Below are 15,324 nucleotides of genomic sequence, written 5' to 3'. Positions count from 1 at the left end.
AAATGCTTATGTATTAGGGGACATTCAGAAATGTACCTATGGACCCCACTGGAGCAACTGTCCCTGCCCTTCTGCAATCTACAGCTTAGTTTAATGGATGCTATTTTTAGCTTTTTATTTTTTATAATACAGGTGGCATATTCCTCAAAATATTGGATACAGTTTTAAATTAGTGACTGTATCCCAGATTTATTCTATTCTGTGTTTCACCCATAGATTTGGGTTACTTGTTACAGCTGTCCCCCCCCCCCCCCCCCCCCCCCAAAAAAAAAAAAAAAAAAAAAAAAAAAACAACACACACACACACACACACACACACACACACAAACACAAAAAACCTGACAAGGCAGAGATAATGGCTAGGGAAATATGGCCAAGCCTTATAAGTTGCCAGACTTAACCGTGTGTGTGTGTGAAAGAAGGGCTGATATAGGATATGAATTTCAGGATGTATGAATTCTAGATTTCAAATTATTTCACAGAGTCTGGTGTGAAGAGAGGAAAGATAATAAGTGTGTGTTCATATTAACAGGTGACATTTCTATTCTACATTAAAAAAAGTTTAAATGTCAAAACCAAAATAAAATCAAGTATGTACTTTTTTTTTTTTTTGGTGTGTGTCAATGATGAGGAATAACAAACATTTTGGTTTAATTTGGAAAGCAGAGAAACAACTGAAGGCTGTAGTGGCCCAGCCTGGCAAAGCCCTTGCTTCTTACAGAAAAGGAGGGAGACCTTTCAAAATGGCTGCTGGCCTCCTGCTGTCAATGGGAGACTGTGGGTCATATTAAATCATAACATTCCAACACTGCTTCTCTCCTAAGCCAGCCTTGCAGACGAGGGCTCAGTGCTTCTGATTTATAAACTGTCATTCCAAAGGGGTAATTAGGAGCCCACCGAAATGTCAGAAGGGTTACTCCGACATGTCTGTGATCAAATTAATCTGGAAAACAAGAAGCTCACAGACACTGTATTATGCTTCTGTATGTGTTTTCTCCTCTCCTATATGACATCTAGCTTGCTCATGAATTTATTTTGCACTGTGAAGTATGGTTCCCCCAACTTCTCTGACAATAAACCATGTACCTGGAAAAACAGTTTTAGCATACGTGTTCTCTTTGTGTTGAGGGCCACTAGATTCCTGTTTCTGCAAGATGCACCCAAGTAGCCCAAAGTCCTAAATGAGAATGATGTAGCCAAAGGCAGTTCACACACCCCCCCACCCTAGTATCTGACTGGCATCTTTTCCAGAGCTGAATCAGGAGTGTTGGTATAACAAACAAAGGCTATTTTGGGCGACTATTCCAGGGAGATCTGTGTAATCCTGGGTCAAAGGAAGGAAAAAAAATCTCTGAAATCAGGAAGAGGAGGACGATGAGAAGAAACAAACAGGAAAATCAAAGTACACCTGGCAAAGGAAAAAGAGGTCACTCCTTTTGTGACTCTTTCATGCATTTCCAGAAACTCCAGCCAACTGCGGCCAGTTCCCTGGAGCCTCCCCAGAAGATGAAAACATCAATGCTAGCACTCCCATGCCATCATCGGCAGCAGTGCAAAATGTCCACATCACTACACCTGCATCACAGAAGCTGTGCTTAAGTCACCAAGCCTTCTTTTGGTCATGTTTTGACATAGACCAGATTCAATAGGCCAGTCCCTTCCGGTCACAGCAAGTGGCAGAGCGTACCGGCCACCAGGATTGAGCACACACGGCCATATGGTAGAACAGTGATCCAGAGTGGCTTGGGCAAAGCTGGTCACATTTTAGAAATACGGGTCTTGGGAACTAGCTTTGGATTGTTCTAGGTCCGTATAATTTATTTTTATTATTAAATAACTGCAAATGCAGTGAGTTCTTTAAAATCCCTGTCCCTGCCCTCCCCCCCCATCCCACCCGAGGAGGACAAATTCCCAGGGGAGCAGCAGAGATAAGGTTCGTGAGGGCCTGGGGCTAGCGCCAACTTTGTTCCTCAAACACCGTAACACTCTCCCAAGTTTGGCACTGTGGGGACTATTGGCAATTAGAACTCAGGCTAGGTAGGGAGTCCGAGGAGCCTTGGGGACGATCCCAAAGCTTTGGCAGTGCTGTTTAGGGAAGCTTCATGGGTACTCTCTCAAATCCGATTCTCCTGCAGCTAGAGTCACCCTTCCAGGCTGCTAGAGAAGGGGAGTGGCCAGAACGCCCAGCCCACACTGCAGACCCCCCACAGCTGGACACAGGTCAGGAGGGGATGGGGAAGGGCTACTCCGGCTTTATGCGTAGCTACTTATCAAAATGCTACCATTTTGCCTAGAATTTCTATCTTTAAAAAAGTCTACAAGCCATGGGAAAGGGAAGAGGCAAGAAAGGAGTGAAATATATTCTTTTTTTTTTTTTTTTTTTTTCCTATTTGGTTAAATAAGTTACTTCTCCAAAGCAAAATGTACAAGATATATCTATAAACCTCAATTAGAAGGTTCTGTAACTAGGGTAGTCGGCAATGCTGGTTAAGAAACCCTGCTTGCTCAAGGAGTACCAACTGCCTAATTTGGTAGCTTTTTCTTTCTTCACCCAAACATTTGTGTCTCAAATTTATTGTTTTTCCTCTTGTTATATACTTTTGTGTTAAGCAGAAAACAGAAAAGAGAAGTTGACTCTCTAGGCTGTTGAGGCTGGACCTTTAGTTCTAACTAAGCATTCTAAGCCAACAAGCTCATCCCATCACTGGTTAAACCCACTGTTTAACTGACTTCTCTGTTCCCCATCCTCCTAACGCATAATCCACACCCATCAGCCCACGGCTCTCCACAAGCCAATGCTTCCGTCTAACACGACAGAATGTATTTTGTACTAAAACAGTCTGAGAAGCAGAAAAGACCCTAATTCCAATGATGAAAACACAAGATACAAAAGTAAGCAAATTTCCTGGGAAGCCATTATTAATTCTCGATGCAGTCAGAGGAAAGCAAGTTCCCGGAGGAATCCAGACAGTCTGCAGTCCTCGGAGTCCAAGTCTTTCATTGTCCAGACTGGGCTTCCTGCACGCCCTGCAGCTGAAGGAGAGAGGGCTGGGCAGTGGGGTAGGGAGAGCTAATGAGCAGGGCTTGAGATGTCATGCCGACAAACAGCCTCTCTGAGAGAACAAAACAAGGCGGGCTCTGGTGTAGGTCTGCAATGAAAATCTTGGCTCTTTGGGGCTGGTTCAATCAGCAAACAGGACAATCTAATATGTCCTATAAATTAACTTACAAAGTACAGAGACTGGGAAAAAAGAAACCCCACAACTTTGGTGTCAGGGAAGGAAGAGCAGTAATTTAGGCCCCCAAGTAACTCTGCTGCTTATCTCTGAGGGTTCTTGCTTGAACTCCCAACCCATGCACACAGGTCCCCAGGAGCCAGTCTGCTGTTTTCCCTCCAGGTCACAGCAGACAGTTCCTATTTGCCTGGGTATGGACAGAGATCTGCAATCGACCATGAAAGGTCTTTCTCTTGCCAGGAAGCACGTCCCAGTAGTTTGTGCCCCAATACCAACTTGTGGTGGTAGCTGGGTACAGCGCCTGTGGGTGATTCTAGGTTGCTGTTTCTCCCAATACTGTTTGAAAGGCATGAAAGCTATTAGGTAGGATGGGCTTGGGAAGGGCTGTGCAGAAACCAGCAGCTGGTGAGTGTGAGCTGGTGATCCCAGGATTCCTGCCTTCCTCTCCAGAGCAGACAGCGGTTCTCAAAAGGGCATGGAGAACCATCCCAGTCTAATTCCTCCTTGAAGAAGGAAGGGCATACTGTACTGTGATGTGCTTTCCGCCCTGCTTCCTTCCCTCTCTGTGGAGTCTTGGTGAGGGGAGACAAAGACTCACGTCTCACGGTGAGGTCAGCGGTGGCCCTTGATGCATCGTAAGGTGTGAGCAAATGGTGAGGCTGCGCTCCACAAGGAGAGGCATAAGGGTTGGCTAACTACATCCCGACTCTACTGAACTAAAGAAGGAAGCGAGGGGAAGTGGGGAGGTCTGGCGTGCAGGAAGCTGCACCGACTTTCCAACTTTCAGTCTCTAAGAGCAGGCAACAAATGACAAAGTGTTGCATGTCTCCTTCCAGGCTGCTGGAGTACTGAAGGCCAAGGCTCAGAAGGGGAGAGCATTTTTGAAGAAACTGCTTCGAGGCAGAGGGCACGGCCACCTCATTGTCATGGTGATGTGTTGGCATCACCGGCTTGCCCTGCCCAGGTCCAGAGAGGATGCCATGTCAGGTCCCTGAAGGACCACAAAAGAGATTATGAAAAGTACATTATTAAGAAGGAAAATATATGGTCTGCCTTTCCTTTGCCTCATATGTGGGATCTGTGGCTACCTTGGTGTGCGTTTCAAACACTGATAGAAGGGCCAGGGGAACACAAACTTAGCAGCCTCTCTGTGGTGTCAGCCAGGGAACCCTCTGCCCAGTACTCCAAAGGGATTCAAGGCCGTCAGGGAAGGGGGTTCTGTGTTGGGATGCATGATCCTAATTATAATGCCCACACCTTTTGCTACATGAAGAGAACAGTATGTTGAGAGTCCTCTAGTTTGGGGCAGCTGAGTTCCTGCGGGGCTCAGTGCTCTTCCGTTTTGCTGCTATTCCTGAACTTCACCACCATGACGGTGATGTTGTCAGGGCAGCCTCTGTAAAAGGACTGCAGGACGATGCTTTTGGCCCCAAAGTGGGGCTCATCCAAGCGCTCCTTGATGAATCGAACTGCTTCTTCATTGCTGAAAGCATCCCATAGGCCATCGGATGCCAAGATCATGAACTCGGGCTGCAGCTTGTCCAGGTCAAAGGTCAAGATGTCTGGGTCTGGGATGACCACGTTGAGATTTTTCAGTGGATAATCTCCCAGGGATCGAGACATGGCTAGGATTCCCTGGACCCTCCAGGAGCCATTAAAGCTGATGAACCCACCTGGAAAGACAGAGGGAGCCTGTTAGCCCATTACGGTCTGGGTGCGCATACCACAAGCTGGTCTGCTACAAGAGATCTGAGCCACAAGCACCCCTCCTTCACCTTTGTCACCTGCATCTTGCTGCAGGGCCTGGAGTGGAATTTCATGCTCTCATTCTTGGCAGTGCTAATGCTTACAAGAATATTAAGGGTAGAGTATGGGTGGGGACAGAGCTTTAATAACCCTCTGTGGCAACTCTTCAGCATGGGTGCTTGAAGAGTGTGCTGAAATGTAGGTGGAGAGGCAGGGAGACAGCTCTGAAATAGTCACTTAGCGGGGTCACTCTTGGACATGCTGATGTGGATCTCAAGAACTGCAATCAAGGGAAACCACCTTTTAGGCATATTTAGTGACTGTGGATGAGAAATACTCCCCTATTTGGATGCTGTATCCTCCCAGCTGCCAAATGACTATAATATCTCTTCCACTATATTGTGAGAACATAAGACATTAGTCCATACACGTGCCCTAGCACCGTGCCTGACAGCACATTTGCTCAGCGGTATCCATTCTTTCTTCTCCCTTCCCCCCCCTTCCTTCCCCCCTCCCCCTTTTGAGAGAAAGCCTCTTCTGGTCTAAGGTAGTCTTGAACTCACTATCTGGCTGTTGTTGGCCTTGAATTTCCGATTCCCCTGTCTCCACCTCCTGAGCACTGGGATTAAAGACATGTACACCACCCCTGGATTCCATTAGGCTTTCTTTAAAGGAGGCAGAACTTTGTTCATTCACATATTTGTCAGACATCTATTGAATATCCACTCTGTAGAAGGAGATTTTCCAGGCTATTTTACGTAAGATCTAGACCTTTCCCCGACAATCTGGAGGAGAGAAAAGCCATACTTACTGAACGTCACAGGCATCAAGCAGTTCGCTTCTGTGACAGGTTAGTGTCTGCTAACCACTGAAGTCAGGCAGGATGGAGGAATGGCTTGTAGGAGTGACTGTCACAGCGCAGTTAGCTTTAAGGGAACGGTGGGCAGAACACTGGGCAATTCCTAAACATGCGGTGTAGGGCCTGGACTGTATAGTCAGTAATGGCTTCAGTTCTGGCTTGTCACTCTATGGCTGTATGTCTGTGGGCACCAGTCTCTCTGAAGTTCCAGTTTACTGGCTATAGAGCGATTTTAACATTATAGTCTTCACAGAATGTATAAGCTTGGTTCCTACACATGGTGAATGGAAGCTAACACTGATGCTGGTAGTGAAAAGCAGAGACAGAAAGGTCAACACATATGGCTGGAACTTCCTGTCATGCTAAGTAGGAGGAAGAGAGATGTCGTGACATCTATGGTCATAATAAACACAGAGATGACAAAACTCATAATTCCTCCTCAAGGTATTTAGGGCCATTAAAACAGAGTTCACAACTGGTCCAGATACATAGAACACGAGACCGGAGCATGTTTAGCCCTAAATGGAACATCTATATCCTCCTTCTCTGCCTAAGGTTTGGAGATGACGGAGGCAGAGGAGGCATGGAGCAAGAGTGTAAGAGTCAGAGGTGGCAGAGGAGCACAAGAGAAATGGCAGGGCATCTGCGCACACAAAACTCACGACACTGAGACAGTATGCATAGCACCTGTGAAAACCCAAGTCACACAACATTCAAGCATGGAGGTGAGAGGCGGGCGTGAAGGTCCACCCCTAGCTGAGAAGCCACTGGCAACTGATAGCTACGGAAGAAAGAGTCCATTTCTTCAAGGGTGTGGCCCTTGGTAGTGAGACTCTGTTCTCAGTGGATGTGCTCACCTGGGTAGCACAGGTAGGTGGGGGGAAAGCCACAAGGTTGTGAGGGTGATGTGATGGCTAATCTTGGCTCTCAACTTGACTCTATCTAGGACACACCCTCAAGCAGCTGTGTATGTCCGTGAGGGATTTTCTTGACTGGATTGTCTGAGGTGGGACGATTCACCCTAACTCTGGGCTACACCTTCTGGCAGCAGCCCACATGCATAAAAGGACACGGATGAGGGAAGATTCTGCTTTTTTTGCCTCCTTGCCTTCACTCTTGCTGGCAAGTTCATCTATCCTGCTGCTGAGGCATTACGCCGCCAGTATTAGAACCTATTTCTTTGGGATTCAATGTAGACTAAAGACCAGCTGACACATCCTGCCTTGTGGACTCTTCAACTGATGGGTTCTTTGCCTTTTTTCATTGTGAGAAAGCCATGGTTGGACTAGCTGGACCATCGCTTTTAAGATAGTCAGATAAATCTCATATATATTTATGATTATTTAATAGTATAAACAATAATACATATAATACACTATACATAATATATTACATACACACACATATCAGTTCTGACCATTTAAGGAACCCTAACAAGTAAAGGTAAGGGATAGAGCTGGGTGGATTTGGGGGAGAAGAGTGAATATGATCAAAATACATTGAAATTCTCAGAGTAAAAATATTTTTAAAAAAATACACCCTTGCCTACTTTATGGAAAAAAAAAAAAACAGAACAGGTCAGATTGATCTTGGAGACAGTGTTCAAATTTTCTTCTATAAGGAAACACTGTAGAGTGGCAGCGTGTCAGGTATGACAGGGAGGGGACAGGGACAGCATGATTGTGAAATCTCAAGGGCACACACTGGACACCACAATAGAGCTTCCAGGGGCATCTGTGTCATAAAACTTAGCCATGTGGATCTTCAGTTCACTCGGGTGAGCTCCCCCGGGAAGATGGTGCACACATTTATAAATGAATGGCCGAGCGTTCTATTCATCTTTTCTGGAGCTCACTGAAGCTGGATGGATGCTTCGCAAACACGGTTTTATTTCACCAACAGAAAACCCAAGGAAATCCTCCATTCAAATGTTTCCTTCAAAACATTCATCCTGAGTCTCAAGTAGGACCTGAGGTGAGAGGCTACAATACAACTCAGCACTTTTATTCTCAGTCACTCAGCCCCTGCTGGGAAGGCTCAAATGTTCATCAGGCTCATCTCATTATCTCACCGGGCAGAAGCTAACCACCTGCAGTGACCAAGAGTCGCACTGAAGGACTTGGGAGATGGAGGCAGGAGAATAGGGCTAGCCTGGGCTTATGTGCTCCTGTGGAAACTCTCCAAGCAAGCACCCAGAGCACCAAACAAGATGGTAGGCTTCCCCCAGGGCGTGGGGGGTGGGGCGCCATGAACTCACCAGCTCGCTTTATCCTCTTCCTTTCCTTCAGCTGGTACGGCTTGTGATCGTGAGACAAGGGAATGGCATTGCCATCTTTGTCACACAAGACTCCTCGAGAGTCACCAACGTTGGCCACGGTGAGGTCTTTATCTGAGAGTAGAGCGATCAAGCACGTTGTGCCTGCAAGACAGAAGAAAGAGGCAGTGTAGGTGGGGGCAGGGCACAGACGGTCCCCTGCTTCTCCAGGCCAGCAGACTCCCGTCCTTAGAGCCTCTCTTGCCAGAGGAGTGTTACTCCAGCTACTCTGGGAATAATCACGATTCACTTCAACATCACTGATCAAATCTGACAGGCCATTTTCTTAACCGTGTTACGCTGTCACTGAAACAGGCTAGAGGAACAGTATCATTTTCCTAAATCACTTTGTTTCTGCTACTCTCAATTTAAGACACCACATTCAACAGGATTAGGGGAGAATCAGAATCAGACAGCTGGTCCATGTTTTCATCTTCTTGTTGGTACCGAGTCTCTGAGAAGCCCCAGTGGCAAGCGTGAACGCATATAGGTGGGGGCAGGGCTGGCTCCCGAGGAAGAGGCAGATGTCAACAACAATATCCTGTGGCGCGGTGACAAAACCAGTACTGTCAGGAAAGGTCAAGCCCAAATATAGAAAGTCTGAGAGCAGAGACCAGGGACTAGAAAAAGGGCAGCCCGGCCCAGGTGTGCAGGGGCAGGGTACAATGGCAGAAGCAGAGACATCTACACGGAAGACGGAAGTGGGACTGAGGTGGTCCGATCACTTGCTGGCCGGAAGCCCTCACGCGACGCCCAAAGACAAGCTTTCCTCAGTTCCTTCTGAAGTGAATATGGATAAAGCAAAAAGAATGAAACAGTCTCCTCTCTCCCTCTGACCCCTGCCTGCCACTGTCAGTGGTCACCTGTCTGCCGAAACGCACACCTTACGGCTCATTTCTCTCTTGCCTCAAATGGATGGCTCTTTTACTTGTTCAAAAGTACTCACTGGTCTTCCAGGCCCTTCCTCATTGAGAAAGTTGCAATCGATAAAATAAACTGCATCAAAATAACCTTTTACTCTTCATCCAACAAAAAGTGGACCCCGTTTGTAAACAGCGAGAATAAATACAGGTCGATATGAGCAGGAGATCAGTTACAATAATCAGCATATTCAATTATAAATCTGCTTAAAATTCTGTTCTTCTAAATTAGGGAAAATGATTGGGTACCCTCCATCCGCTCTGGCTCTTACACTCTTCTGCCTCCTCTTCCTCAGGGTTCCCTGGGCCCCAGGGGAGGGATTCAATGGAGACATTCTATTTAGAGCTGAGCATTCCAAGGTCTTTCCCTCTCCTCTCTGCACATGGATTAGTAGGATTAATACAGTGAAAATGGCCATCCTACCCAAAGTAATCCACAGATTCAGTGAAATCCCCAATAAAATCCCAACACAATTCTTTAATAGATACTGAAAAGAGAATTTTCAGTTTCATATAGAAACACACACACACACACACACACACACAAAACAGGATAGCTTAAAGAATCCTGAATAATAAAAGAATTGAAGAAGGTATCACCATCTCCTGTCTCAAACTGTACATAATATAGAAATAATAAAGAAAACAGTATGGTATCGGCACAAAACCAGACACATCAGTCGATGACTTAAACTGAAGACTCAGACAAGTCCATACACCTATATTAACAGGACTTTTGGTAAAGAGGCACAAAACACACACCCTGAAAAGAGACAGCATCTTCAACAAATGGTGCTGGTCAAACTAGATGGCTGCATATAAAATGGCTGCATATAAAAGAATCCAAATAGATCCTTACTTCTCATGCTGTTTAAAACCCAACTCCAAATGTATCAAAGACTTCAACATAAAACTGAGCCTGAGCGAAGAGAAGGTGGAGCCCTGAACTCACTGGCACAGGACAAGATGACTTTCTGAACAGGATACCGATAGCCCAGGCACTAAGAGGATCCCATAAAACTGAAAATTGTCTGTGCGGCAAAGACACGGTCATTCAGACAAAGCAGCAGCCTACAGCATGGGAAAAGATTTCTACCAACTACACATGTGACAGATGGCTAATATCCAAAATACACTAAGAACTAAAAAAAAAAAAAAAAATCTAGATGTTAAGAAAACAAACACTTATTCTTATTCTCCTCTTGCTTTGCCTTGCTCTTGCCCTACCCCTTTCCCCATTCCCTTCTCCTCTCTCTCCCCATGTGCTCATGGCCAGTCTCTTCTCCTCTACTCCTCTACTTCTCTCTCTCTGCCTTTCTCTGCTTCTATTACCTTCTTAACTCCCCTTCCCATGCCCTCAATAAACTCTAATCTATACTAAAAAAAGAGAAAAATAGTTTTAACATGGGGTACATATCTAAAAGGAGATTCCCCAAAAGAGGAATAACAAATGGTTGAGAATCACTTAAAAGAAATGTTTAACATCTCTCCTTGTTAGTGACACTATTTCTGTGATAAAAACAGGAACAACAACAACAAAAAACCCATCATGACCTAAAAGCAACTTGGGAAGGGTTTATTTGACTTCTGCTTCCATGTCACTGTTTATCGTTGAAGACAAGAACTCAAACAGGGCAGGATGCAGGAGCTGATGCAGAGGCCGTGGAGGGATGCTGCTTACTGGCTTGCTCCTCATGGCTTGCGCAGCCTGCTTTCTTATAGAACCCAGGACAAGCAGTCCAGGGAAGGCACCGCCCACAATGAACTGGGCACTCTGTGATCAGTAATTAAGAAAATACCCTACAAGATTGTCGACAGCCCAGTCTTATGGAGGCATTTTCTCAATTGGGTTTTCCTTCTCTCTGATGACTTTAGCTTGTGTCAAGGTGACACAAAAGTCAGCACAACATCCTTGGTCACCAGGGACATGCAAATAAAAATGACTTTGAGATTCCGTCTTACACCTGTCAGAATGGCCAAGGTCAATAAAGGAAATGGCAGCTCATGCTGATGAGAGTGTTGTGTAAAGGGGGCATTCACCCATTGCTGGTGGGAGTTTGAATGTGTGAAGCCACCGTGGAAAACTGTGCTGGTTCCTGAGGAAGATGGGAATCGATTTACTTCAAGGTCTAGCTCTATCACTCATGGGCATGTACCCAAAGGACGCTTCTATGCTGCTGCAGAGGCGCTTGCTCAGCCACGCTCACTACTGCTCTAGTCATAACGGCCAGGCATGGGAAACAATGTCCCATCCTGTCCCTCAACAGATGAACGGATAAAGAAAAGGTGGTACATTTACAGAATGGAATATTACTCAGCCATTAAAAAACAAAATAATAGCCAGGTGTGGTGGCACGCACCTTTAACCCCAGCACTTGGGAGGCAGAGGCAGTAGGATTTCTGAGTTCAAGGCCAGCCTGGTCTACAAAGTGAGTTCCAGGACAGCCAGAGCTATACAGAGAAACCCTGTCTCGAAAAAACTAAAACAACAACAACGACAAAACCCCCCAAACAACAACAAAAACAAAAAAACCCCAAAAACAAAATAATAAAACCCACAGGTAAATGGATAGGACTAGAAAAAAAAAATTATCCTGAGTGAGGTAGCCCAGGTACAGAAAGACAGATATGGTATATATTCAGTTATGAGTGGATATTAGCTGTTAAGTCTATGATGACCAAGCTACAATCAGCGGAAGTACAGTGGTTAGGTATACAGTAGGGACTAGAGGGACAGATAGATCTCCCTAGGAAAGGGGAAGAAAACAGATATTTATGGATGGATGCAGGGGACTAGAACAGGAGGAGCAAGTAGAGAGTGAGAGTGAAGAGGGGGATGAAGGAAGGAATGTGGGAGAGGCAGTAAGCTTAAGGGCCATTTGAGGGGGTACTATGGAAACTTAATACAGTAGACACTTGCTAAAATATGTACATACATGAAGACGATCTAAGTAAAATCACTAAAACATCTTTAACATTCTATAAAGACAACTCAACTATCCAGAATCGTTACCCTTGAGTCGTTGTGTTAGTTGAATTTGATCTGTGACTATTTTACTTTGTTCTACGTTTAGCTTGGCTAAACTTGTCTGATACAATCAGAGCATACATCGTCTGTGTGGCACACTGGAGTTTGAAAGGTAAAACTGCTTTACTGGGTGTTACATGGCGTGTGGGTGCATGCAAGAGAACCGACAGAGCTCTTTTGACCTTCCCTTCTCTGAGCTCTCAAGGTAAGGATGTTCCACCAATGGTTCCTACACCATTTAACCTTATGCCATCAGTCGACACTCATTCCAGCTTCTTAGCTGATATTTCCTTCCGCCTGTATTTACAGGGATCCAGGGAAAGGGCCTCCTGTATGGGGGGGTGGTGGTGAGGGAGAGGGCACATGGCTGGGGTCTGGGCCTTTCCCCAACTCCACTGCAATCAGATTATCTGTCTGTTGGCTCACTGAGCTATTAGGTAAGGAAGAGAAAGAGTCAGAGCTGCAGCTACAAAGCAACCTGAGCTTTCTATCCTAGCTATGACTAAGAATCACTGCAGGGTTTTCGGTATCATAGTTTCACAATGAGGACAGACTGAGCTAACGAGGATCAGAATTAATACAGTAACCATAGGGACAGAGGATGGCACATGGATTTTAAACCACATTGTGTAGGCCCATCAGGGAGGGTGTAAGAAGAAGGGGGTGGTTTAGAATAATGTCTCTATCTCTGGGCAGAAAACTGTCTGCTTCCTGGAACCAGGGATGTTTACTGTGAGTTTCTGAGAAAGGCCTTTGCTCTCACAGACAGATGCAGAGCAGAAAAGAACCATTTCTTTGGCCCAGTATTGTCCAGTGAGTTTCACTGAACAGGGGCAGCTGGCTTGGGATGGAGGGGACAATCTCAGCATCTAAGAGTAGGGACCATGGAAAGCTCATTGTCTTAGTCAGGGTTTCTATTCCTGCACAAACATCATGACCAAGAAACAAGTTGGGAAGGAAAGGGTTTATTCAGCTTACACTTTCCACATTGCTGTTCATCACCAAAGAATGTCAGGACTGGAACTCAAGCAGGTCATGAGGCAGGAGCTGATGCAGAGGCCATGGAGGGATGTTACTTACTGGCTTGCTTTTCCTGGCTTGCCCAGCCTGCTCTCTTACAGAACCTAAGACTACCAGCCCAGAGATGGCAGCAGCCACAAGGGGCCCTCCCCGCTTGATCACTAATTGAGAAAATGCCTTACAGCTGGATCTCATGGAGGCATTTCCCCAACTGAAGCTCCTTTCTCTGTGATAACTCCAGCCTGTGTCAAGTTGACACACAAAAACCAGCCAGTACACTCATGGTTCCTGTCATTTCTGCCAGTGGCAGATCTCACATAATCTGGCTCCATCCCAACTGTTCAATATCATGGATACGGTTAAACCTTTCTGCCCCAGCATGTTTTTGTTCTGTGTGACAATAAATTTCTTTTCTGTTGGAGTCCTTTGAGTCAGGTTTCACATCTACCTCAAGACATAGGGTTCAGTATCATACTGCCTACATTAGTAAGAGACTCTTAGGTTTGGCCAAATGGTGGTATGCAGGTGGCAGGAACAGAGTTACAGGTGTGTGTGTGTGTGTGTGTATGTTGCTATATAGGAACATGTTCAGGGTCCTCTCTACAGAAAAACAACAGAACAAACACACCCTCTTCCTACCCTAGGGCTGTATGGGTTTGGAGAAATAATCTATGTGGAACCAATGCAGAATGACCAGAAAGAAGCCAGGACATTGGGGCACAAACAATGCATTGTTTGGGCTTTGCAGTCTTAGCCCAAGGTTACAAAACTGTTTATAGTATAATATTACCCTGTAGCACAAACTACTCGGCTGCCAAGAATCTCCAGAAAAACACCTCCCAGGAGAAAATGCTTGCAATCTCACTTTCTTCGATATGCTGGAGAAAACTAACCTTGATACTTTGGTTAATAGTTGTGAGTTAAATTGATTTATTCCATTTTAATGATATTCATCAAGCTACATTATTCCTTAATTTTGAACCTCAGTATGTTTTTACACTAATGATCTAATTTTCATGAGGTTCTATTAATTAATAGGGATGAGATCTTGGAAACTTAACATTAAAAAACAATCTAAACAAGGGTATACCTGTAATTTCTGCACTCTGGAGGTAAGGAGGGACAAATGGGAGTTCAAGGATAATCAACGATCGAGACAGTGAGTTTGAGAGTAACCTGGGCTACTGGAGGTGCTGTGTTAGAGAACAATCACAACAATAAAAATATCAACAAACATCTGGAAAAGTAAGTTTGCACAATCTGGACTCCAAAGTCCAGACTGAGTGAAGCCCTGCGACCTTTGTATCTGAGAAAATGGGACTACAGTCCACTCAGGTATTTGAGACGAAGCCTAGGCATCCAACTTGGCTTTTCTCTGCTCCTCAGTTGAGCCATCCAGTACATCAGTGAGGGCACTGACCTCTGGAACACATGCTATTCTCGTGCTCTCACAGTGCTGACGCCAGTGCAGGCCACTGTCAGCCGTCAGGTGCCGTCGGAGCGCCATGTGAGAAGCAACAGCGGCAGATCCTGCATGATCTGGCCCCAGTCCAACACTCTCTAACCACCATCTCCCTTATTCTGGCTCCTTTTGTTACTCGCAGATGCCCAGCCTTTTGTCATTTGGGCTTTGTGCTGTTCTGCCCTTAATGCTAGCTCACACATCTGCTCTTGTCTTGCTCACACATCTGCCCTTGATGCTAGCTCACACATCTACTGTTGTCTTGCTCACACATCTGCCCTTGATGCTAGCTCACACATCTACTGTTGTCTTGCTCACACATCTGCCCTTAATGCTACCTCACACATCTGCCCTTAATGCTAGCTCACACATCTGCCCTTGATGCTAGCTCACATATCTGCTCTTGTCTTGCTCACACATCTGCTCTTGTCTTGCTCACACATCTGCCCTTGATGTTAGCTCACACATCTGCTCTTGTCTTGCTCACATATCTGCCCTTAATGCTAGCTCACACATCTGCTCTTGATGCTAGCTCACACATCTGCTCTTGTCTTGCTCACACATCTGCTCTTGATGTTAGCTCACACATCTGCTCTTGTCTTGCTCACATATCTGCCCTTAATGCTAGTTCACACATCTGCTCTTGATGCTAGCTCACACATCTGCTCTTGTCTTGCTCACATATCTGCCCTTAATGCTAGCTCACACATCTGCTCTTGATGCTAGCTCACACATCTGC

General features: G+C 45.6%; 1 protein-coding gene across 3 annotated transcripts in view; it reads right to left on the bottom strand.

The window, feature by feature from the left end:
• Positions 1 to 2,364: 2,364 nt before the first annotated feature.
• The window catches only part of Ppm1l (protein phosphatase, Mg2+/Mn2+ dependent 1L), a 243,379-nt gene continuing 230,419 nt past the window's right edge, over positions 2,365 to 15,324 (bottom strand). For all 3 annotated transcript variants that reach the window (XM_021196357.2, XM_029537972.1, XM_029537973.1), the window contains exons 3-4: positions 8,099 to 8,260; positions 2,365 to 4,909 (exon numbers count right to left, since the gene is read on the bottom strand). In XM_021196357.2, coding sequence (XP_021052016.1) covers positions 4,563 to 4,909; positions 8,099 to 8,260 — 509 coding nt within the window. In that variant the 3' untranslated portion in view covers positions 2,365 to 4,562. The remainder of the gene's footprint in view (positions 4,910 to 8,098; positions 8,261 to 15,324) is intronic.

Source organism: Mus pahari, chromosome 4, assembly GCF_900095145.1.
Source record: "Mus pahari chromosome 4, PAHARI_EIJ_v1.1, whole genome shotgun sequence".
Taxonomy (NCBI): domain Eukaryota; kingdom Metazoa; phylum Chordata; class Mammalia; order Rodentia; family Muridae; genus Mus; species Mus pahari.
Note: the sequence above shows the minus strand (reverse complement) of the source record. Positions and strands in the feature narration are given on the sequence as shown.